The 24,228-nt window shown below is 45.2% G+C and overlaps 1 protein-coding gene across 6 annotated transcripts in view; it reads left to right on the plus strand.

Annotated features, from left to right (window-relative positions):
- The first annotated feature begins 804 nt into the window (after positions 1-804).
- SLC16A9 (solute carrier family 16 member 9) overlaps positions 805-24,228 on the plus strand; it is a 33,636-nt gene continuing 10,212 nt past the window's right edge. The window contains exons 1-3 of one of the 6 annotated variants that reach the window (XM_039482512.1): positions 805-821; positions 11,664-11,729; positions 15,499-15,709. In XM_039482512.1, the coding sequence (XP_039338446.1) occupies positions 15,514-15,709 (196 nt within the window). In that variant the 5' untranslated portion in view covers positions 805-821; positions 11,664-11,729; positions 15,499-15,513. Of the gene's footprint in view, positions 822-2,102; positions 2,251-2,532; positions 2,813-9,599; positions 9,622-11,663; positions 11,730-15,498; positions 15,710-24,228 lie in introns of those variants that run through there. The other 5 variants (XM_039482513.1, XM_039482510.1, XM_039482511.1 and 2 more) reach the window with 5 other exon arrangements.

The raw sequence follows: 24,228 nt of genomic DNA on the forward strand, positions 1-24,228 counted from the left end.
AACAAACAGTTCCCTCGGTTCTGCTAATTTCAAAACCATAGCCCAGGCTCCATCTCCAACATGTTCTTAATGCAGTGGGGTGATGGTCTGAAGTATGCCTTCCCTCCAATCCCACTGATCCACCGGGTCCTGCTCAAGATATGCAGGGACAGAGCAGTGGTGATCCTGCTTGTCCCGCCCTGGCCACATCAGCATTGATACACAACACTCCTCAAACTATCAGTAGAGGCTCCAATAGCCCTACCCCTGTATCAGGACTTGATCACTCAGGACCATGGGCACATCCTCCACTCGAACCTACAGTCCCTGCACCTCATGGCTTGGAAGTTCCATGGCTCAACTTGGAGAGCCAGTGCTCTCAACCAGTGAGACAAATACTTCTTGGCAACAGGAAACCTTCCAGTAGGTGAACTTACTTAGCCAAGTGGAAAAGGTTCTCCTGCTGGTGTGAACCCAGATGTCTGTTACCGCTCCAGATATCTATCCCAGTTATTCTGGACTACCTGCTTCACCTCAAGTAACAAGATCTATCACTTTCATCCATCAGAGTACACCTGATGGCTATCTCAGCTTTCCAGCCAGGAGAATCTGGGCGCTCAGTGTTGTCAAATCCCATGGTGGTGCATTTCCTCAAGGGATTGGAGAGGGGTGGGGCCAGCAGGGTACTATATACAGCGCCATAAGGGCACCACTCTAGGGGGCTCCTCTGCCATCTCGATGGGAGCTGCTAAGGGAAAAAGTTTCCAACTTCTGTGCATGTGACATGCGCACACCTAATTGAAATGGATGTGAACACCACATCTGGAAGAACAACAGGAGCGGTAAGTAATCATCTTTTTCCTGTTGCAGGAGTGAGTTGTAAGGGGCTCTAAGAGCTAGGGTAACCAGACACTAAGTGTGAAAAATAGGGACTTTATTTGGGGTTGGGGTATAATTGCATAAATAAGAGAATGATGCTAAGAGTGGGGGTGGTCCTGATAATAGGTGGAGATCAGGTCATCCTCCCAGAAGCCTACAGCCCCCTAAGCAGCAGGGGTTCCGTGGCTGTAGTTGTGTGAGAAGCAATTCAAGAATTTCACCATGCCTGAAGCTTCACAGCTGGGTGAGTTCCTTAGCGGCCGTTTCCCACCTGTAAGTGTGTGTGTGGGGGGGAGAGAACAACACCCGGTGAGCGGGCCCGAGTCACCCAGTGGCATCTCCCCGAAGCGCGTCCGGCGGGCTCAGCCGAGCGAGCGGTTTCCCGGGGTTTGGCAGCGGTTAGCGCTGCGGGGGGGGGGGCTAAGTGACACAGGGGGGAATGTAACCCGGGGGCAGACCGACACGGGGGCTAAGTGACACGGGGGCAGACGGACACCAGGCGGGGCGGTGTGACACGGGGGCCTAAGTGACACGGGGGCAGACCGACACCACGCGGGGCGGTGTGACACGGGGGCGGTGTGACACGGGGGCAGACCGACACCACGCGGGGCGGTGTGACGCGGGGGCTAAGTGACACGGGGGCAGACGGACACCACGCGGGGCGGTGTGACACGGGGGCTAAGTGACACGAGGGGCAGACGGACACTACGGGGGCGGTGTGACACGGGGGCTAAGTGACACGGGGGCAGACGGACACCACGCGGGGCGGTGTGACACGGGGGCTAAGTGACACGGGGGCAGACGGACACCACGCGGGAGCGGTGTGACACGGCCGGGGGCGGTGTGACACGGGGGCAGAAGGACACCACGCGGGGGCGGTGTGACACGGCCGGGGGCGGTGTGACACGGGGCAGAAGGACACCACGCGGGGCGGTGTGACACGGCCGGGGCGGTGTGACAGGGGGCAGACGGACACCACGCGGGAGCGGTGTGACACGGCCGGGGGGGGGCGGGGTGCCAGGGGGGGGGCCGGCGGACACCACGCGGGGGCGGTGTGACACGGGGGGGCAGGGGGCAGCTGAGGCGCCCCCAGGGAGGGCGCACCCCGCCGGAGAGCTCAGCCCCGCACAGGGCTCCCCCGCCGGCCGCTCTCCGTGCCCCGGGGCGGGCGGCGGCGGCTGCAGCGCCCCTACCGCCCGCCTCCGCCTCCCTCCTTAGTTCCAACCGGTTCGGACCGGCCCCGCGCGGAGCAGCGGCCCCCGCCCGGAATGCGCCGACCGGCAGCCGCTCGCCCGCGGCCATAAATAGGCGGCGGCGGCCCCGCTGTCACAGCCGGTGCCGGGTTGCGGCGCGTCCCCGATGCGCTGCTGGCTGCACCCAGAGGGGCGGCAGGTAACGCGGGCGGGGCCGGTGCCCGGGGGCGAGGGAGCGGCGATGGCGGCATCGCCCCTGCCCTAGTGCCCGGGGCTTGCAGCGCCTCGCTGCGGGCTGTGGGGCGGGAGCCTCGCGGCGCTCCCGGGCTGCCCCTGGAGGGGGTAACGGGCCCGCTCCGCGAGTCCCTGCAGCACGTCCCGGGTCGGGGCCGCAACCCCTGGCCAAGCGCGCGCCCACCCCCGCCTCGGGGCCAGGCGGGACCAGCTGCAGAGCCGCCCGCCCAAGCCGGGCACAGAGATGCCCCAGCCCGGCCGCACTCACTTTGCCTGTCTGCCCCAGCGTTCAGGGCGCTTCCCAGGCGAGCCCTGCTGGGTGACGCCTCCTTGTACTGCCAACGTTTACAGGGCAAGGGCTGGCTGAAGGCGGCTGCCCCAAGCTCGTTTCGTCCCGCCCGGGTAACATGTGAGTGTCAGAGCCGGGCGGGCACTAGCCGCAGGGTGGCCGACAAGAGAAAGAGCCGAAACTCCGGATGCCCCCGAGTTTGGGGGACTGAAATGAGGCGATTACAGCGCTTGTTGAGGTAGCGTTCCGGGTTTGAGTTAAATGCAGACACAAGGAGTCTGGCTTTGCACAGTTGCTAGAGTGTAAACTTCTCTTCCGTTGGCTTTTACTAGTATAATCGGAGGGGCTTTTGTGCAGTAAAAGTGTGCGCTAAACAGGGAAAGCAGTAGTCCCTAGTAGTTGGAAGAAGGAACTTAGATTCAGGACTCCTGGATTCTGTTGCTGGTTCTGCCCCCAGCTTGCTGTTTGACTTTGGGTAAAACATTTCCTAGCGCAGTTCCTCAGTTTATCCCACTTATAGGACTGACGTTTCTGATATGTTTTTATAATGTCTTGCATATATTGCGTAGAGGCCAGCCCGGTCCAGGCCCTACTGCAATAGAGATTTTCCATAATTTGTAATAAAAGTAGGTTTAATTCCTCCTTTGCATGGGGCATTATGAGGCTTCATTAAAGTTTCTGAAACGTTGTTAAGCATTCTAATGCAAGAAGCTACAAAAGTGTAGACTATTATCATTTTAATATATTTTCTGTTTTCTAGGTAGCACGTTAGTACAGTAATAGTATGGTATTTTACTGTACACTGACATGTTACTGCTGTAAATCAGTGAGATAAAGAATTTGCACTGGTGTTAGATTTGGAGTAATGTGTTTAGCAATTTCACAATTGCTTCTGCTTGGATAGTGATAGCTGAAAATTGGAAGCATTATGTTTAACAAAACTTGTGCAGCAAAAAATCCAGTTCAACATCTTTCAACACTCTGTATAGGGGAACCAAGAGCACATGGAGTGTCTAGTTTCTGTTTATCCTTGAATGGGACAGACTGAACTGAACAACAAAACTTTCTTCCAAGATGTCACACTAGGGATGTAACATCCCAAACAGGTAGACAAGAAGAATCTGGGAACTAAGCAATCTGAGGGGAGACTTGCTTTAATGATCTCTAGGTGTGTGCCTCCTTGTGTAAACGTTTATCATCCAAAATTGGATTTGGGGTAGGTTATGTAGTTTTGTTCTCTGTACCAGCAAGGAGGAAGATTTGTATTGGGGGAGGAAGACCATGAGAATTGGTGGCTATAAAACATTGATTCAAGTCATAGAAAAGGGACCTGTCAGAGACCTGTGCACTGGTTGAGAGAACCAACAACAGAAAGAGCAGATGTGGACTCTGATATGTAAAGCTACAGCTGTCAGCTTTTGACCTTTGCAACATCTACTATTAAAGGAAGTTGAGGGACCATTCTTAATACATATGGTTTCAAAAATTATTTTTAATAGTAGCCTGTTTCTGACTGTTAGTTATTTTCACTTTTTTTGTGTGGAGTGACCAGAATTTGAAAACATTTATAATTCGTTATATTTAGCAGACTGATGTATCTGAGGTCAGCTCATCTAAGAACATGTTGATGCTTCTTTATGTGGATGTAGTTTGTGCAAGAAAATTATTAGATGGTAATTGGAGTAAAAATCCTTGATTCATTTGGCGATAATTTTCTTTTACAGAAAAATGTAGTGGAAGAAACGATTTACTTTTTCTTGAACCTCAGAGGTTACTTATCAAAGAGAAAGCAGAGAGAGAATGGAGGGGTTAAATACAGAAAAGAGAAACTGAGGGGGGGGAATAGTGAAATGTATGGAAGTTTAAAAATAAAAATTGCAAATTGGAGTGAAGGTAGAAAGTGCATATGAGTAACTTTTTAAAGTAAAAACTACAAAAATGTTGTAATTAAGGAATAATTTGAAATTCAGAGTTATAATAGAACTTCAGAGAAACCTCTATCATTTGAAAGCATGAAAATTTACAGCTAAGGTGCTCCTATTCTCTTAACTCCGTACCAATGCCCTGCGAATATGGAATGATTTAGTTTTAATCATGAACTTGTTATGCTGACCTCTGTTTCCTTTGCAGCCATATGCTGTCAACAGAAGATAATGTACTTTACAAATATGTAGCTAGACAAATAGTAAATTGAAGGCATTTATTTCCTTCTCTTGATTAAGATGCTATGTTCCACATACAGGCATCCTTGTGCTTAGAGATAATGTACCTACCATATGCACACTTATTAGGTCCCGTTCATTCATATATATTTATATAGCTAGATAAAAGCACTGGATTAAATGAAGTTAGCGTTGTGATGAGGCAAATTACAAAACCAGTCCTCTGTGGTGCACATTTTCAATATAACACTTTAAACCTCTGCTAACTTGGTTTTGTCTCCAAATGTAAGATGTCACAACAGCAAACTGTAGATTTCATAAAACTTTTTTGAAACATTTTCTCCTTTCAGTCTCTTCTGTGGCTATTACGATTTATGATTACCAGGTTAATATTTTACATAATGGGAAATTCTGATGCTAATTCCGCTAAATGTAAAGTTTAAGTTTAAATGTCACAGTTAAAGCGCTTAAACTACTGTTTTCCCATACTTTCCAAGTGATTGGATTTCTTTTAAATCCACTGGTTTTTGTTTTTTTTGAGTTTCTAATGCAGGGGCAGGCAAACTTTTTGGCCTGAGGACTGCATCGGGTTTCAGAAATTGTATGGAGGGCCAGTTAGGAGAGGCTATGCCTCCCCAAACAGCCAGGCATGGCCCAGCCCCTGCCCCCATCTCCCTCCCATTCTCCCCCCTGCTTCTTGCCCCCTGATGCCCCTCCAGGACTCCTGTCCCATCCAACCCCCCCATTCCCTGATGCCCCCCCGGGATCCCTGCCCCATCCAACCCCCCCGCTCCCTGTCCCTTGACTGCCCCTGCCACCCCATTCAACCCCCCTCCCCTTCCTGACTGCCCCCTGTGACCCCTTCACCCATTCAACCCCCCACAATCCCGGCCCTCTGACTGCCCTGACCCCTAGCCACACCCCCGCCCCTTGACCACCACCCTGAACTCCCCTGCCTTCTATCCAACCCCATCTACTCCCTGCCCCCTTACTGCACTGCCTGGAGCACCGATGGCTGACAGCACTACAGCTACGCTGCCCAGTTGGAGCCAGCCACGCACCGCACAGCACAGAGCACCGGGTCAGGCCGCGGCTCTGCAGCTGTGCTGCTTGGCCACCCAGAGCATTGTGCCAGTGGCACGGCACGCTGAGGCTGCAGGGGAGGGGAAACAGCGGGGGAGGGGCTGGGGGCTAGCTTCCCCGGGCCAGGAGCTCAGGGGCTGGGCAGGAAGGTCCCGCGGGCCAGATGTGGCCCATGGGCCATAGTTGCCCACCTCTGTTCTAATGACTTTTTGATGATTGCAGTGTTCTTGTAAGGTTGCTTTTACCCTTAAATTACTAAGATGTATTCCTAACATTAATTCCATTTTAATACAGTTTTTAATCTATGAATTTTCTTTTTGTGTATATTATACACATTTAAAAAATGCTTTTATTCCTTGAGAGACAGGGAGCAGGATAGCCTAACATCTGCAGAAGTCTGATATTCAGGCAGCTAGGGAACCAGGGAACCCTTTGGAGCTTAATTTTGTGTGGTCTTTTTTGCTTCCCAGCCAGGCTCCATGACTTGGTTCCCCAGCATATCGCTATTGAAACAGACTCCATACTTTGACTCTTATATTGATGCTCTGCAGATCTGCTTATTATGTCTAGTGAAACAATGGGCTTGATACAAACTCTAGGAATGCTTTAGCAGCTGCTGCATACTTAAAAACAAACAAAAACAAAAAAAAAAAACCAAACAGCAGGGAGACAAGTCTAGAACTGCTGTTTAAATCAAGATAAGGAATGAATAACTCAAGGAAGCTGACTAGGGAGCCAGAATGACTGCAGGATCTGCCAGTGTTTGGTGACTCCTGCAGAGCTTGGAAACACTTCAGGCACTCTGAGCTGATGATAGGGGAGAGAGAAGCCAAGGTGAGTGTACGAGCTCTATAGGGGCTGGTCTACACTGGGGGGGGGGGGGTTGAGGGGGGATCGATCTAAGATACACAACTTCAGCTACATGAATAGTGTAGCTGAAGTCGAAGTATCTCAGATCAATTTACCTTGGGTCCTCACGGTGCAGGATCAACATCCGCGGCTCCCCCATCAACTCCGCTACCGCCGTTCACGCTGGTGGAGTTCCGGAGTCAATGGGGACAGGGGCGGCTCTACCTTTTTGGCCGCCCCAAGCAGTCATGCGCGGGAGGCGCCCCGGAGCCGCGGGAGCAGCGGACCTCCCGCGGGCATGACTGCAGAGGGTCCGCTGGTCGCGCGGCTCGGCTGGACCTCCCGCAGCTGCGGATGGTTCGAAGGTCCGGCGGCTCTGCTTCAGCTGCCGCAGGCGTGCCTCCGGGAGGTCCAGCCGAGCCGCGGGACGAGCGCCCCCTCCGCAGTCATGTCTGCGGCAGGTCCGGTCCTCCCGGGGCTCCGATGGACCTCCCGCAGGCATGACTGCGGCAGGTCCGCCGGCCCAATCTGCCGCCCCACCGGGAAAGGGCCGCTCCACACGCGTGCTTGCCGCGCTGGGGTCTGGAGCCGGCCCTGAATGGGGAGCGCGTTCGGGGATCGATATATCGCGTCTAGATGAGACGTGATATATTGATATCTGAGAAATCGATCGCTACCCGCCGATAAGGCGGGTAGTCTGGACGTACCCTAAGTCTACAGGAGTCACTAGGGAAATAGGAGTCCATCTGCCTGTTATGGTTTATTCTGATACTCTGTCTCTTTTGGCTGTTGCCTTACTGCTTACCATATGTACATGTGGTAATACATTGTAATCTCAAAGCATCCTTGTATTGCATAGACAGCCGAATTTTTGTAATGGTTAGGGCTGAATTCACAGTCCATTTTGGTCAATTTCATGGTCATAGGATTTAAAAAATCATAAATTTCATGATTTCAGCTACACCTGTACCCCGATATAATGTGACCTGATATAACACGAATTTTAATATAACGCGGTAAAGCAGTGCCCCGAGGGGGGGCCCACTCCGGCGGATCTAAGCAAGTTTGATATAAGGCAGTTTCACCTATAATGCAGTAAGATTTTTTGGCTCCTGAGGACAGCGTTATATCGGGGTAGAGGTGTATTTAAATCTGAAATCTCATGGTGCTGTAATTGTAGGGGTCCTGACCCAAAAAGGAGTTGTGTGGGGGTCACAAGGTTATTGTGGGGGGTGCTGTGGTATTGCTACCCTTACTTCTGAGCTGCTGCTAGTGGCAGCGCTGCCTTCAGAGCTGGGCAGCTGGAGAGTGTCAGCTGTGGACTGGGCCTGGAATCCCAGCTCTGAAGGCAGAGCCACTGCCAGCAGCAGCGCAGAAGTAAGGCTCGCATTATATGGTATTGCCACCATTACTTTTGCACTGCTGCTGGTGGGGCGCTGCCTTCAGAGCTGGTCACCTGGACAAGAGCTGCCACTCTCTGGCTGCCCAGCTCTGAAGGCAGCATAGAAGTAAGGGTGGCAATACCGCCCCCCCCCAATAACTTTGTGAGCCCCCACAACTCCCTTTTGGGTCAGGACCCCCAATTTGAGAAACACTGGTCCCCCCTGTGAAATCTGTATACTATCGGATAAAAGCACACAAAAGACCAGATTTAATTGGTGTGGGGGGGGACACACCAGATTTCACGATCTGTGACACGTTTTTCATGCCCGTGAATTTGGTAAGGCCCTAGTAATGGTATTCATGGCAGTCATAACTTCCATGATTTCTAAGTCTTTTTCTGATATGCCATTATTTAAGCTTTTCCTGTCCCCTTTTTCTGGGGTCAATTATCTTTTCCCTGTCTTGGCTCAAGACATGTCATTGACCCTCCTATGTGTGGCTGTGAAAATTCTACTACTTGTCCTTGCTTGTGGAGTGTTTGTATATTCTGCTGGTATCTTCTGCACGGGGCTGGGGCTGGGGACAAATAGACAAAATCTTCAGGGCCTCCCATGCAGGTGGAGGCAGCAGATCTCTAGACAAGGAGGTACTGGTGAAGATTCTGCTCCCACTGGCATCTCCTATGCATGATTCTAAAAATTACACTACAGCATGCCCTGTTCAAGGAAGCACTGGAGATTCTATCAGCAAAGACGTACAATAGCTTCCATGTTTGGTTTTGAGAGAACCCCAGTGAGACCAGACTGCTGCCAGGGACATGGACAGGGCCGGCTTTAGGAAGTGCGGGGCCCAATTCGAACAGTTTCGACGGGGCCCCAGCAAGGATGACTTAAAAAAAAAAATGTAAAAAACCACGCGGGGCTTGTACTTACCGGGCGATGCTCTGAGTCTTCAGTGCCACTTTGGCGGCGGGTCCTTCACGCACTCCGGGTCTTCGGCGGCACTGAAGGACCCGCCGCCGAAGTGCTGCCGAAGACCCGGAGCGAGTGAAGGACCCGCCGCCGAAGTGCTGCCGAAGACCCGGAGCGCCGCCGGGTGAGTAAAAATTAAAAAGGCGCCTCTAGCCAGGGAAGGGATTCTCACTGGGAGCGGGGCCCTCTTAGGCGCGGGGCCCGATTCGGGGGAATTGGTGGAATAGGCCTAAAGCCGGCCCTGCATGGAAGTGATGGACAGTCACTTCCTCTTCCTGCCAGTGCTGTTGCCAAGTATGGCACAGGGGGTTCTTATTCCTGGAATCTTTCCAGCACACAGAAATGCCTTCAGGAGACACTTTCCTGTCAATGGGACTTTATTTCCTCCAGGAAGAGTGAAGGGAACCTTTGCTGGCTTAGGTAATGTAGGGTTTCTCCTGACAGCACTGAAGGTAGGAGAGTAGGTAGCTGAGGACACTGCACTGAGAATGAAAATTTTATTGTTGCCTGTCCCCATCTATACAATGTGATGACTGGAGAAGATGCCAGCAACTGGTAATTGAGGTAAAGCTCTGGCTGTCAGTGGCTGGGGTGTATCGGTAAGAGTGCAGCTTGTGAGAATGGCAAAGAAGGGTTTGGGTTTTTATTTTGTTTTCAAAGTAATCACTGAAACTTCCTGGTAATATGTTTAGACTTTGAAGGCTGTTTTTTTCTAGGAAAAGGACTAAAGACTTAATTTAAAAAATAGGTGTCTGTGTGTCATTTGGCATTCATTAAAAGTCTGCTGGAGCCCAATGAAACATTCTGATTCCAATTCAACCATGAGTAACTTCTCAAGTATGACTGCACACTTGTAAAATTAGTCCTGTGCTCTTGATCTCAGCAAGACCTTTCAAATAAATTACATTTGAATTTTTTTGAACAAGCTGTTTTTTCTAAAGTTTGGCAGCTTCTTCTAACATCTATTTTTTCTAAGTTCCCTCTCTCAAAAATGATGTGTCCAGATTACCTCAAATCAGATACCAAAAACCTCTGTTGCTTAGACAACACAAAATTTAAAGTAGAAATGACTCAAGTATTTTAGGATGAGGACAAAATCAGGCTTATCAATGAAAATTTTCAGCTTGTGATTATGGCATAATAAAGTTTGCTAGAGGCTTTGATTGTGCTTGGTAAAAATAGTAAATCAACATAATATCTTTGTCTTATTAGTAAAGAAAATCTGATATGTGAATGGAACTATTATGTAAATGATAGGATGTACTCTTTTACTGATATCAGTTCACAGGATTTAATGTTAATTTCAATGTAAAAGGTATGTTTAGGAAAGATAATAATGTGCCTATATTAAGTACCTTTAATTTTAATTACTAAAATAAAGCAAAAAATATCTTCACACTGCAAAGTAAGTGCTTCCAAAGTGTATCAAGCTGAATTGTCAGCTGGTATAAATTGTCATAGTTGCATTAAAGTCGCTGGAGTTATGCAGATTTACTCCAGAGGAGTATCTAATCCAGATTTTTAACCCTTTCCGCCCCCCCCCCTTTGTCAATTAGAGCATGACAAAACATTTGTGACCAAAAAAAAATTTTTTTTTTAATGTCTGGAACAAGAACAACCGATTTAAACAATTTTTGCTGAGCCTGTATGCCAAGTTTGAGTTTCAACACAATAGAAATTAAAGGCTTGACGCTGCAGCTAAAATGTAGAGAAAAATATTCATCATAGAAAAATATTGTTTGTGGTATGGATTTTTAGAGAACATAGCAAAATAGATATTTTAACCATATTTTTAAGTGCAATCACCACTTCTAGTATTTTATTAGTTTTCTGAGAACTTCCCTGTTTTGTTTGTGTCTGCAAAGTAGCCTTTCTTGAAAATATTGCAATATGCACCACTTTCTATTCATGTTGAGCACAAAAAATGCAAATAATATAGAGATATACCTCTGCCTATCTCTAACAGGACCAAGTACTGATTTTGCCCCAGATCCCTAAGTGGCCCCCTCAAGGGTTGAACTCACAACCCTGTGTTTAGCAGGCCAATGATAGTTTACCCTTTAGTAGTTGTGTGTATAATCTTTTGCAGAAATGAGAAGGTACCATTTTATATAGTTTGAAGGGTTCTGACTACAGAAAATGTGTATATTTTTAAATGCTGTTGATCAAAACTGCATTGTCTTCAATTATATGATAACACATCTGCATACAAATAATACAGAGTTGATAGCAGCTAACATATCAAGAGAAACTTACTAACAAGAAATTATGAGAGAAACTTAATATAAAATAAAAAGAAAAAAGCCCTTGATTTATAAATGATAGTAATATATTCTTAAGACAGTCTGTCATCTTACAACCCTGTAAATCATTCCTAAGGGGCCTTAGCATGGTCAAAGTTTGTTTTATGTTTGTAGGCCTGTATTTTTGCTCCTCTTGGGTCCAAGGTTGCTGTCAGCCCCTAATTGATCAAGAGAGGGTCAGTATTTCTCCACTCAAATAAGTTTTGAAGTTCCTAGTGGTGTTTTTTTTTAAAAAGGATCAAGCCTTCACCAAGAGCTCAGACTTTCATATTTGTTTTACTATGCTAGCTGTCGGCTGTTTGTGCTGAAAAACTTTTTATCTAATATTTTCCCCACAGGCAGAATTTCCAAGTGGAACTGGAGTAATATATTCTAGAAGGTTGAAGGAGTCTAGAACATCTTCTGTAAGTGTACTTCTTCTATCAACTGTATCTCTATTCCCACCATTTTCCATGTCTCAAAAATGAGTATTTGTAAGAATATTGACTTTTGTCTTGTGAGCTTTCCATAATATATTTCTTAATTGAATTTTCACTTGAGGTATGCAATTCTTAGCATTTAAATTTTGTCTGTCTTTATTAATTTTGTAAAATACCTTTGAATTTTAATGGAGAAGAAAAAATATATATTCCCTATGTTGCTTGATTTGCAGACATGCTCTAAATTGCTTCTCTGCTGCTGTTTTTGTTTCTCACTTGACTATAATACTATCACAGCACCTTCTTCCCAGTGATTTAAACTTAATAATACCCAGTTCTACTTAGTGTGTACATAGATCTGAAGTCACTTTACAAAGGAGGTTAGTATCATTATGACCATTTTACAATAGAGAAACTGAAGCACAGAGTAGCAAAGTGACTTGCCCAAGGTCACATGTGGAAGGATTAGAATCTGGGCTTTCTGCATACTAGTCCTGTGCACTATCCACTGGGACACATTACTTCTCCTAGTCACCTTTGTAGTGATTTATCTATTGACTCTTCATGTCTCTAAAGTAGCTTGGCCTGGAAACTCCAAATTTTACACTTGTTGGTCTAGGGGAGGATGGATTGTGCTTTTGGTCAGCTGTGGGCAATCAGTTACTAAAAGGAGTTTTTCTACATTAGGAATCTCACAGGACTACTAAATGTATAGTTAGCTGTCTGGAGTTCAGGAAGCCCATACAAGTCAGATATACTTTTCCCAAAATACTTATTAGTGATGTGCCTCTTAAGACCTCTGTATAGTCTGGCAGCTCTGATGGAGGTCTTAGGAAACTTATATTAAACCATGATCAAGTTTTTCAGGTACATACAGTATTTATGTGCAATTTAGGAAACTTACACCTGCTGTCTGTGAATGGCTTGCCAACTACAAAAGTAGTTTCTCCTCCCTTGGTTTTCACACCTCAACTGCTAGAAGAGGGCCTCATCCTCCATGATTGAACTACACTCGTTATCTCTAGCCTGCTTCTTGCTTGCGCATATATATATAACGATACGTATGTATACAAAGCCTATCATGCAGCCCCAGACTGAATCTTGCCCACCCTAGACCTCAGGAGGTGTAATTGTGCGGGAGGGAGATTCCATATTTGGGGCAAAGTAACAGTAGAACTGGAAACAGCCCTCTGCTCATTCCTGCAGATGAAATGATATCTAAGGACTGGAACCACCAAAAGCACCACCTTAAGCTTATTGCTTTTATATGCTTTGGGAGCCTCATAACCAGTAGGTATAAAAGCAGCAAAGAGTCCTGTGGCACCTTATAGACTAACAGACATACTGGAGCATGAGCTTTCGAGGGTGAATACGCACTTCGTCAGATGCATGTAGTGGAAATTTCCAGGGGCAGGTATATATATATTCACCCACGAAAGCTCATGCTCCAGTATGTCTGTTAGTCTATAAGGTGCCACAGGACTCTTTGCTGCTTTTACACCTACTGGTTATGAGGCTCCCAAAGCATATAAAAGCAATAAGCTTAAGGTGGTGCTTTTGGTGGTTCCAGTCCTTAGATGTCATTTCATCTGCAGGAATGAGCAGAGGGCTGTTTCCAGTTCTACTGTTACTTCTGCCCCAAATATGGAATCTCCCTCCCACACAATTATACCTCCTGAGGTCTAGGGTGGGCAAGATTCAGTCTGGGGCTGCATGACAGGCTTTGTATACATACATATCGTTAGTGTCTGATACTTTGTAGTGTTGCATGGGTTAAAAAGTGAACCCTGCGCCACTGGAAAGTGAAATTACCCCACTTTCCATAAGGACTGAGTACTCATTTCTAGCCCCAAGATAATAGATTCAAATCTGTGACATTTTTATTTTTAGAAAGCTATTTTATATTATTTTTGCAGCAGTTTTATCTTTATTAATTTTTTCCTCCTTTTGAGCCCCGTACAGTTGGACTCATGGTAACTAAATGACCTCCAGGTGGAGCAATAAAAAAAAAAAAAGTTAAGTGATGCAAGTGTGTATATATATATATATATATATATATATGGCTTATCACTGACATTTCATGTATTGTTACATGTTGTGTGTGTTTTATAAGAAATGCCAAGGAGTGTTTGATGTGTCATTTTGTTCCTGTGCAGTGTTGCTTGGTTACTGTCCAAGAACCCTTGTGCTCTGTGGATTTTGTTTTGTTTGGTTTTTGTTTTGACAAGTTCAGCTCTGTGTGTAAATAATACTTTTGTGTACAAGAATCAAATGATTATGTTAGCAAGTGTAGACTAGTTCAGGGGTTCTTGCAACAATTTTTTTGGTGGCCTCTGAGTGCAGCCACCAACTCTTACTGGTGGCTGCACTACTTTTTTCCTAAAATACTTAATTAACTTTAGGAAAAACAATTAAATATGCACAGATTCACATCCAAATCATTGTAATGTATATTTGTAGGGTTTTTTGGTAGACTCAATAACAAAAATAATGCTGCCTTCCCTTTCTCTGCCATGCCCCGCCCCCATGTGGGTCCTGAGGCTTGCTGTGAGAAGTTATATTTGTTAATATCCCAGCCCACAATACCTACCTGGGAGTCTATGAAAAGTGATATTGACAAACCTACAAGTATCACTTTTCACAGATAGCTAGTCAGTTTGCTGTGAAATGTGATACTTGCATAATTGTTAATATCACTTTTCTCAGCAAGCTCCAGTACCCATTAAGCCCTGGATGTGGGTGGGGGGCATAGGGGGAGGCAGCAGGGGCCAGAGGCAATGGTAGGATGCATTCAGGGGTGGGGGAGGCAGCGGGGGTCCGTGGCATTGTGGGGGATGGATGTGAGGCCAGGAAGGCAGCAGGATCCTGGGGGAAAGAGAGGAGATGGATACAGGGTTGTGGGAGGCAGCAAGGGCCAGAGATAATGGGGGTGGGTGATGAGCACTGCTGTTGCATGGCCAGAGCCAGGGCCTGGTGTCTGCTGCCATGCAGCCGTGGCTCAGTGCCCATGGCCAGAACCCAGAGCTGGGGACAGGAACTGTGTGGCTGGAGCCAGAAATCTGAGCTCACTGCCATGCAGCTAGAGCTGTGGGTCAGCACCCAGGGCTAGTGCCTGCCTCCGCACGGCCAGAGCCCGAAGCTGGGTGCTGGAGTCCAGGAGTGCGTGGCTTGAGCCAGGAGTCAGTGCTGCTGCTGTGTGGCTGGAGCCAGCACTTGCCAGGGCTAGGGGTTGGCACCCAGGACCAGCTCCTGTCATGACCGGAGCCCGGGAACAGAGCTGTGGGTTGGCACCTGCTGCTGTGCAGCTGGGGCAAGGGATCAGCACCAGGGGCTAGGACTGTGTGGCTGGAGTCCAGGGCCACATGGCCAGAGCCGGGGGAGGGGGGGCGGGTGGGTCAACACCCGCTACCCCATGGTAGAACCCCGGGGCTGTGTGGCCAGGTTCCTGAAGTCCCATTGCTGGAGCCTGCCATCCAATCCCCCTCCCCCCAATGTGGGTCAAGAAGTCACCTTTCTCCTGCAGTGTTGTGCCCCACCTCTCTCCAGAAGCGGTGCAGGGCGGTGCATCCAGGAGCAACAAGAAGGGAGTGGGAGGGGCCTATGCTTTGCCTATCCCCATCACCACCCAGGAGGCTGTCGTGGCCACACAAAACGCCCCTGGTGGCTACGTAAAGCCATGGTGGCCGCATTTGAGAAATGTTGGACTAGTTCATATTTTCAGTTGTATGTTTTGTTTGTTCTCTGCTTTGTACAGAGTCGGCACTAGAAAATGGTATTGCTGAAGTCGCCAGATGGTGGATGGGGCTGGGTGATTGTCCTTGTTTCCTTCTTTACTCAGTTCTTTTGTTACGGGTCTCCGTTAGCAGTCGGAGTCTTATATCTAGAATGGCTGGATACTTTTGGAGAAGGGAAAGGAAAGACTGCTTGGATTGGATCCCTTGCAAGTGGAGTTGGATTGCTTGCCAGTAAGCAATATATGTTTGTAAATGACATGCTTTCTTCATATTGTAATAGCTGTTAAATCTATTTATGCTTTTAAAATGCACTAAATGATTAATTTAAGAATGGGAATCTAGAAAGGACTTCCATACTGTATTTTGTCTTAATCCAACATGGTTAATGGCATTATATTCATAACTACATTGCTGTGCATTAAAAAAGTAAAATGCAAAACAGTTCAATGTCAGTTTAACAAAAAGCAACCTGCCACTAATAATGTTGTTGTCCTAAGGATAAATCCAAAATAACTATTACTTTAGCAAACTAAAAATAGCTGAGAGAAACTGCTTCTGTGAAACTATGAATCTTAATTTATACTGTGAACAAAAAATAAGAGCTTGGGAGGGGCATGGCACTTTCATTTGTTGTTTTGCTGAAAGGAGAACAAATAACCATTATCTTGATTTGTTGGATCACAAGGAGAGATCAATTAAGAAACTAATCAGTCATTTTTCTAGCTTGAGATATGAAACCACCAGTTGAAAGAGGTCAAGGGTTCAGTTCCACTTTCTTTACTCAAGGAAAAACTCTCACTGAAGTCAGAAAAGGCATGTATAAATGACTGCAGTAACTTCAGTAATGGGAGCCTTTCTTCAATAAGGAGTGCATCATCCCAAGAGGAACAGCTGGATCTTGTGTGATAGAATATTTTCTGGGACGGCTATAGGTGAAATAACAGTGCTGCTGTATGACTTTAATACTGAACACTGATTATAGAGCTGTGTAACTGCTAGTTTTCACTATATGAAGATTCATACATAGAAACTGATACTTTTGCACAATATATCCAAGGTAAATCTTCATTATTTCCATCAGCAGATTCCACTTCATGCAAACAATCATATCTGTCTGTGACAGCAAAACTCTGAGCAAAGCCTCCTTTGCAAGAAAGAAGGAAGAAATAAGTTCTGTAACCACGTGTGATTATTTGTGATAAGGGTCTTGCACTTTCAGGGCTAGATCCATAAGTAGGATGTAGGCGTTGTAGTGCTTGATGTTATGGCTAACTTGTATTAGGTTATGTACCCTGCTGCATAGTAGAACTAACACTAAGTTAGGTGCCAAAGCTCCCCATACAGTGCCTGGGACGAGTTAGGCCCTTAAAAAAGGGATGAATAGAAGCCAGCATGCTGAGTAGGGAGCTGCCTAAACTAGCCAGAAAGAAAGGCTGAGGAGAAGAGATGTGGCCTAAATCTGGGTCAGAGGGAGATACTTATCTGTACTTGGGATTCACAGCCACAAACCCTCTCCAGAAGTGAGGGACTGGCCTGGTTTATGCTCTTTGTGTAGAGAGTAGGAGGAAGTGGCAGTGGTACCATCTCTCTCCGCACCTCTTTATTCAAGAGCCCCCTGGTCAGTGCATTCACCTAGATTATGGCAGACTAAGTTCAAATATTTTCTCTGTCTGATGTGGAGGTGGGAATTGTACCTAGGTCTCTGATCTCCCAGGAGAGTGCCCTGATCACTGCGCTATAGGATATTAAGGGGAAGGGCTCACCCAACCTCTTCTGGTGTTGAAGCTGTTCCACTTTGTATAATTAAATATTTTTGGGGCCAGAGAGATAGTGAGAATGACTACAGCTCAGTGATTAGGCACTCACCGGGGTGGGGGAAGACCTAGATTTGAATCTCTGTTCCACATCAGGCACATAGGGATTTGAACCCCAATATCCCACACCCTGAGTGAGTGCTCTAACCCTCTGGACTATTGGGTAAAAGAGGGCCCCTCTACCTCCTTCCCCCATCTTTCATGTTAAGTGTACTCAGAGCATGCCTACTGGATCCAGCCCTGCAGGCAAGCTAATCAGGGTAGGAGACACACCTAGCTTGTGAATCCTGCTGGGGTTTTGGCATGAGTTAAGTGCTGAGCAACTCAGTGCTGTCAGGATTTAGGTGGCTATATCTCGGCCCAGTGGCAAAAATTTAGGTTTCTATGGGACTTTACCAGTGGAAACTTCAGGCGCTTCCAGGCTTAGGTGGAAACTGAGCATTGGTTTTGTGAACGCCAGAGGTGCTTAAATATTGGCCTTGGGTGTGTTCAGCTTCTCCTGGGAGCTGCTCAGTGTGTTGAAGGATTGTGGCCTAAATGAAACCTCTGTGAGGGGAGTAAATGAGAGAGATGTTCTTTCTACCTTTACCTCAGTGATCAAAGCTCCGGGACTCACTACCCCCCATCAGCCAAGCCCTCCTCTGTGAGAAAAGCCCCAACTTCCTTTTACATCTGTCTAATCCTTCCCTCCTTTCCTGCTAGCTATTAAACCCTTTAATCCCTCTACCTCGGTACAAAACAAATCACCAGTGCTACCTTTTACAGAAAGTTAAAAATTTCTGTGACATCATAAAATAAATGGGAGAGATATCTTGTAATGCACTTTACCATTGAATAATCTAGTACTCTTTTAACATTTAATTCTTTAAAAAAAACCAACCCCAACCCCTGTTTATTGGTATTCTGAGTGTGTTTACTCTTTTCAGAGCAGGAAGAGCACACTGCCTGCTTAATGGCCCTTCTTATATTTTATACTTTGTAAAGCTCTTATTATTATATGTTCAAAGTGCAGTATTCACAAATATTTGATTGAAAACAAATTGTTTACCCCAGTGTTCCAGAAATTGAAATCCTAGTGCCTTGGCATTTTCCATTGGTCATTCAGACTGTATATAACTATTTTCCAGAAAAGGCCACAAGTTATAAAAAGAAAGAATTAGAATGCTCCTGAAGTGCTAAAGTGTCATGGCTTGCCGGGACAGAGCAGACTTACACTCATGTCTGTTGGGCATGATATTGGATGAGATGATTACTTTTGTAGTCTGAAAAAAAGTAGTATCTTGTACCTTGTCAGGACCCAACAATAAACTCGTAATCAATATTGATTAGGCAGAATGTTAAATCATTTGAATCGATGATTTAACAGGACACTAAAGGGTCAAATCTGTTCTTGGATTAAGCTGGCAAAAAATGGGCAGTCCTGGTATATATTTGAAGGCAAAATGTAGCCCTTGGGTTGAAATTCAAGCTTCCTGCAGTAAGTGTGACTACACTGGTGTTGTGCAGGGAATTAAATAGAGACCAGGAAAATGAAATTCACATCTATGCTTGTGAGTGTATGTGCACATGAGAAATGAATGTAATGGAACTGGAATACAATCACAACTTCTCGTGCCCCCTACATGGGTGCTCAGTACCTCTCCTTTCTCCCCAGTGCAAGGATCATACATGGCTTAAGCAGCACAGAAAACCTTGTGCCAGCTTGGAGAGAAGCCATGGCCCCGCGCCTGCCGGGGACAGAGAGCACCGGTGCCCACAGCCTTGGAGTTCTCTGTCCCTGGCAGGTGCGGGGCCGCAGCTTCTCTCCAAGCCGGAGAGAAGCCGCGGCCTCGCGCCTGCCAGGCACAGTGAGCACCGGCGCCTGCAGCCTCGGAGTTCTCTGTCCCCAGCAGGCGCAGGGCCGCAGCTTCTCTTCCCTGCTGGGCGCTACGCTGAGCAGCTTCTCTCCCGGTGGGCACCATGGTGTTGGGGACCACTGGTATTAGGCCTTAAAGGGGAGCCAACTTATGATCGCATTATATGCGATTTCGCGTTATGGCGGGGCATGTTATTAGAAGGTTTGACTGTAGTTTTAAAAAAAAATCAAAAATTAAATTGACTTTGTCAGCCAGGTCAAAATGAGAAACTTAAAATATTGGCTTCTGCAGCTAACTGAGTCATTTTCACCTTCGTTTTCCTATTTGTTCATAATCTGGAAAAGATAAACAAGCTTTCCTGCTTTTTCAGGTCCCAAACAATTTCACAATTGGACCTGAATTAGTCCAAAGGAAGAAAATATTCTTTCTACACTAGCAGAAGAAGCTACTGCTTTTTAAAAAGTGACATTATCACTTCAATAGTCTCTGAATCCAAGTGCTTAAGTGACTTCCCCCAGTTCACTGGTGTGACTTTCTTTAAAACATCATCAGCAAATATATATTTCTTGAGTGGTTCACCCTTAGCTCTGAAGTTTATTATAGTTGACATTATGGAGGGATGATTGCTGGATGTCCATGTCATAGCTAATTCCTCTTCTTCAGCAGTTAAGGTTTGACCCTGTTACTGGGTATTGAGAATATTTGCAAGAAAAAGAGCTGAAGATAGTGCTTGTCCCATTCGGTTTTTTTAATGCTTGTAATTTAACTCTGTCATTGCATATTTTTCTTTTTAAGATCTCACTCAGTTCCTTACAGATTTCAACAGCATCAGCAATAAAACAGCTATTTCCCTGCATTTTGTTCAAGGCTACAGAAATAGGCTTCAGGGTACTCAGCATGTGGTCAACATTTCTCTTAAGCCTGATGTTGAGAACTTTGGCTGTGACAGTGCCATCTATTTTTTTCATAATTTTGTTCACAAACTGTCATCAGATTAGACCAGTTCATGATACAGTGCTCAAAACAGTCCACTACTGAGTTCCATCGCACATCTTGTGGGAGAGTTAGCTTGGTTCTTCCCACTGTTTTCAGAGCAGCTGCTGCAAAATGGTTGTTACGGAAGTGTTTTGCAATTTCAACAACATTAGCCTTTATTTCTAGAACACTGAAGTCTTTGGCTAGGAGGTGCTTCAAATGAGCACTGCAACCGTATGTTGTTAGCTTGGGACTCCCTTCACTTGCTTCTAAATTTCTTCTTATCTTGGATACATTTGCAGCATTGTTTATGACCAAGCTGCATACTAGACATTTGATTTTTTTCCACAGTTTGTTATAGCTTTTACTGCTACTTCTTGTAAGTATTCTGCTGTATGTGCATTTCCTGATATATTTTCTGTAAGGAAGACATTCCCTTCTTCTGTTGTCACACAAGCACATACAACAGGAGCATTGTGGAAATTGCTCCACCCATCAAGACTCAGGTTAACCATTTTACCCTCTAGACCTTTTGCACACTGCTCAATTTCTCTTTCATACACTTTATCCAGCAATTTGCCTGCGACATCTGCTCTGTTGGGTGGACTGTATCCTGGTCTTAATAACTGAACCATGTTAATGAAGTGTGGGTTCTCAATCATATGGAAAGGAGAGTTTGTTGCATAAACAAACTGGGCAATTTTTTCATCAATTACCTCTTTTTGTAATCTGCTGGTTCTTCCCACAAACGTATCTATGGTTGTTTCTGGATGATGGAGATTTTTTTTTCTTTTTTCTTTTTCAGGTGATATACAGTGGCTATGTGACATACATGATGTGACTGAAACACTATAATTTGTAGATAACTCTGAAACTATAGAAAATGATGGTGATCTTGAAGTTGGATAGTCTTCAGAATCCTGTATATTGAGGATGGATTCTCCTAAACAAAATAAGTCAATGCAGTTATTTAATTATTATTACCATACTGGTCATTTAGGATTAGTCATTGCATTCACTGACAGTACTACTTTAAAGGTGAAATTGTAAAAGGAAGATCTGCCTATTTCAGCTATTTATTTTTTATCACAACTGCATCTAAAATGATAGTACCATAGAGTAACAACTATATTTTTTGCTCAAACATGAGAATTCAAGAATAGTTCAGAAGGAAGACAGGCAGTCCTTAAGAAAGAAGTATGAAATAAAAAAGTTTACCAACCTGAAGATCCTGCATGTTCAGACATGTTCCTTTCATCGTCTTCAATGCAGCTTCCTAATAAGAAGGAGCACTTCTCATGATGTTGTTTCATTCAGGGAACCAGGCCTTGCATTTCTTTGTTGCACTGTTTGCATTTTGCATGCATGCCTGTCTTACCCACAGGAAAAGGAATTTCATTAAAATATTCCCAAACTGGGTCTCTTTTATGGCCTGCTGCAATTATAGGTTTTCCCTTCTAGTGAGAGAATGATATGGTAGATCTCAGATCAGTGAAGTCTTGTCAGGGTTCCCTCCCCACTCTGAACTTTAGGGTACAGACGTGGGGACCCGCATGAAGACCCCCTAAACTTATTTCTACTAGCTTAGGTTAAAAACTCCCCAAGGCACAATTTCTCTCCTATACCTTGGATTAAATAACGCTGCCACCACCAAGTGATTTAAACAAACATTTAGGGAGAGCCACTTGGAGCCCTACCTTCCCCAAATATCCCCCCAAATCCCTACACCCCCTTTTCTGGGGAGGCTTGAGAATATATCCTCACCAATTGGTACAGGTGAACACAGACCCAAACCCTTGGATCTTAAAACAATGAAAAATCAATCAGGTTCTTAAAAGAGAATTTTAATTAAAGAAAAGGTAAAAGAATTACCTCTGTAAAATCAGGATGGTAAGTACTTTACAGAATAACAAAAGACTCAAGAGGATCTCCCCTCTAGGCAAAACCTTAAAGTTACAAAACCAGGCATAAACCTCCCTCTTACACAAAGGAAAACACAAGCCAAAATAAAAGTAAATTAACGCATTTCCTTGCTAAATACTTACTAACTCTATAGGAGTTGGATTGCTTGCTTCCTTGATCTGACTGCAGCAATCACACAGAACAGACAGGCAAAGCCTCCCTCCCCCCTAGATTTGAAAGTATTGGTCCTTTTGGTCAGGTGTCAGCTAGGTTACTTAACCCTTTACAGCAGTGGTTCTCAAACTTTTGTACTGGTGACCCCTTTCACATAGCAAGCATCTGAGTGTGACCACCCCCCGCCCCCTTATAACTTAAAAACACTTTTTATATATTTAAGACCATTATAAATGCTGGAGGCAAAGCGGGGTTGGGGGTGGAGGCTGACAGCTCACGACCCCCCATGTAATAACCTTGTGACCCCCTGAGGGTCCCGACCTCCAGTTTGAGAACCCCTGCTTTACAGGTAAGAGGATTTTGTGCCTCTGGCCAGGAGGGACCCCATAGCACTGTATACAGAAAGGTGGTCACCCTTCCCTTTATATTCATGGCAAGGCTACGCTCAGAAAGACCGCAAGACTTCTGGAATATGCTGCTCAAACAGGTTCACTTTTGTTTCTACTGCCTGTCCCTCCCTTCTCACATTTATCCCCAGACGACTTCTCCTTGTCCAGATCTATTCCACCCCCAACAATCTTCTATTGAACTTTTGAAACTTTGCCCTTTTAGAGTAGGGTGACCAGATGGCCCGATTTTGGGGTCTTTTTCTTATATAGGCTCCTATTATCCTCCCACCCCACCCTGTCCCGATTTTTCACACTTGCTGTCTGATCATCCTATTTTAGAGAGAAGTAAGGGATTGACTCCGTGTACACAAATTTGCAGCGGGACAATAGGGTTGAGGTCTGTTATTTCTCACCTCTCTCTATTATTTATTTATTTGAAAATATTTGTGCTATTAACAAGCATGTTATCTCTGGAGACACAAATCCACCATTTGAGAACTGCAAAAGTAAGCATCTCTGATGGTATCCTCCAGACTGAGCACTGAGTCCCATTGGGTAGATAGGTTATTTAGGTTAATCTTTCTATACAGAAGCTCCTAGAACCCCATAAGATTGGGTCCCTAATCCATGAACTATTGGAACTCATTTACAAAACTTTTCTTAAACATTATATGACTATATTGTCTCATACTAATATAATTAGAATTTATAATCCCTATTCCATGATGAGATACATTATAGCTCAAAGATGTCTTAATTAAAATGATCTTTACATAGGTTTTTTACCTCAAAAAACATTTTATCAAAAAAATCTGATTTAAATAAAAAAAACAGATTTTTTGTATTTTTTTTTATCATTGATTTTTATCCACCCTGATTTCTGCTAAATCATTACAAACAAGAAATAGCAATTTGAAAAAGTGAAGCGAAGGAGATGTTACTACTAATGGTCTGCAAAGCAGGGTGAAGCCATGCTGCCTGCAAAGAAGAAGAATTGTCTAGGGACCCCTGGACTGAAGCATCTGCCTTGCAAATAATGTGTCTGCAGTGGTCAAAAGATCTAAGTAGTAGTGTCTTGTGAAGGTGGAGCGTGGTGGCCACATGGCTGCCTGGCAGAGCTCTGATGTGGCTTTTTTGCCTTAGAGTTAGCTATAGGTGATTTAAGGTCCTTAATAATTTGGATGGAAAGAAATAAAAAGTGAGGAACATTTTCTTATTTGTGTGTGAGGCGGATATTTATAAATCTTCTGACATCAAGCTTATGCCAGAGATTGTCTTGCAGATGTTTAGCAAACATGAGGAAATAATTAATTCTTAAGAACCATGGAGAGATTACTATACTGAAGGAAGGAGTTTGTCTGAGAATTATTTTATTTTAGTGAAGGCCTCTGTGTGATTCTTCCATGGAGAGTATTGTTATCTCTGAAACTCTCCTGTCAAAGATAATGGCTACCAGAAATCATATTTTTATTGACAGAAAGTAGATATCTTATGTGCAAGGCCTTGAAGCTAAAAAAGGAAGAAGCCCATAAAAACCAAGTTTAAATCCCATTCCAGAAAGATAGATTATCTAGGAGACTGATCCATTTAACTGCTCTCTGAAATGTGAGAATTTGGGAATGTGAAGTATTAAAAGATTC

The sequence above is a fragment of the Mauremys reevesii genome, linkage group 7 (assembly GCF_016161935.1).
Source record: "Mauremys reevesii isolate NIE-2019 linkage group 7, ASM1616193v1, whole genome shotgun sequence".
NCBI lineage: Eukaryota > Metazoa > Chordata > Testudines > Geoemydidae > Mauremys > Mauremys reevesii.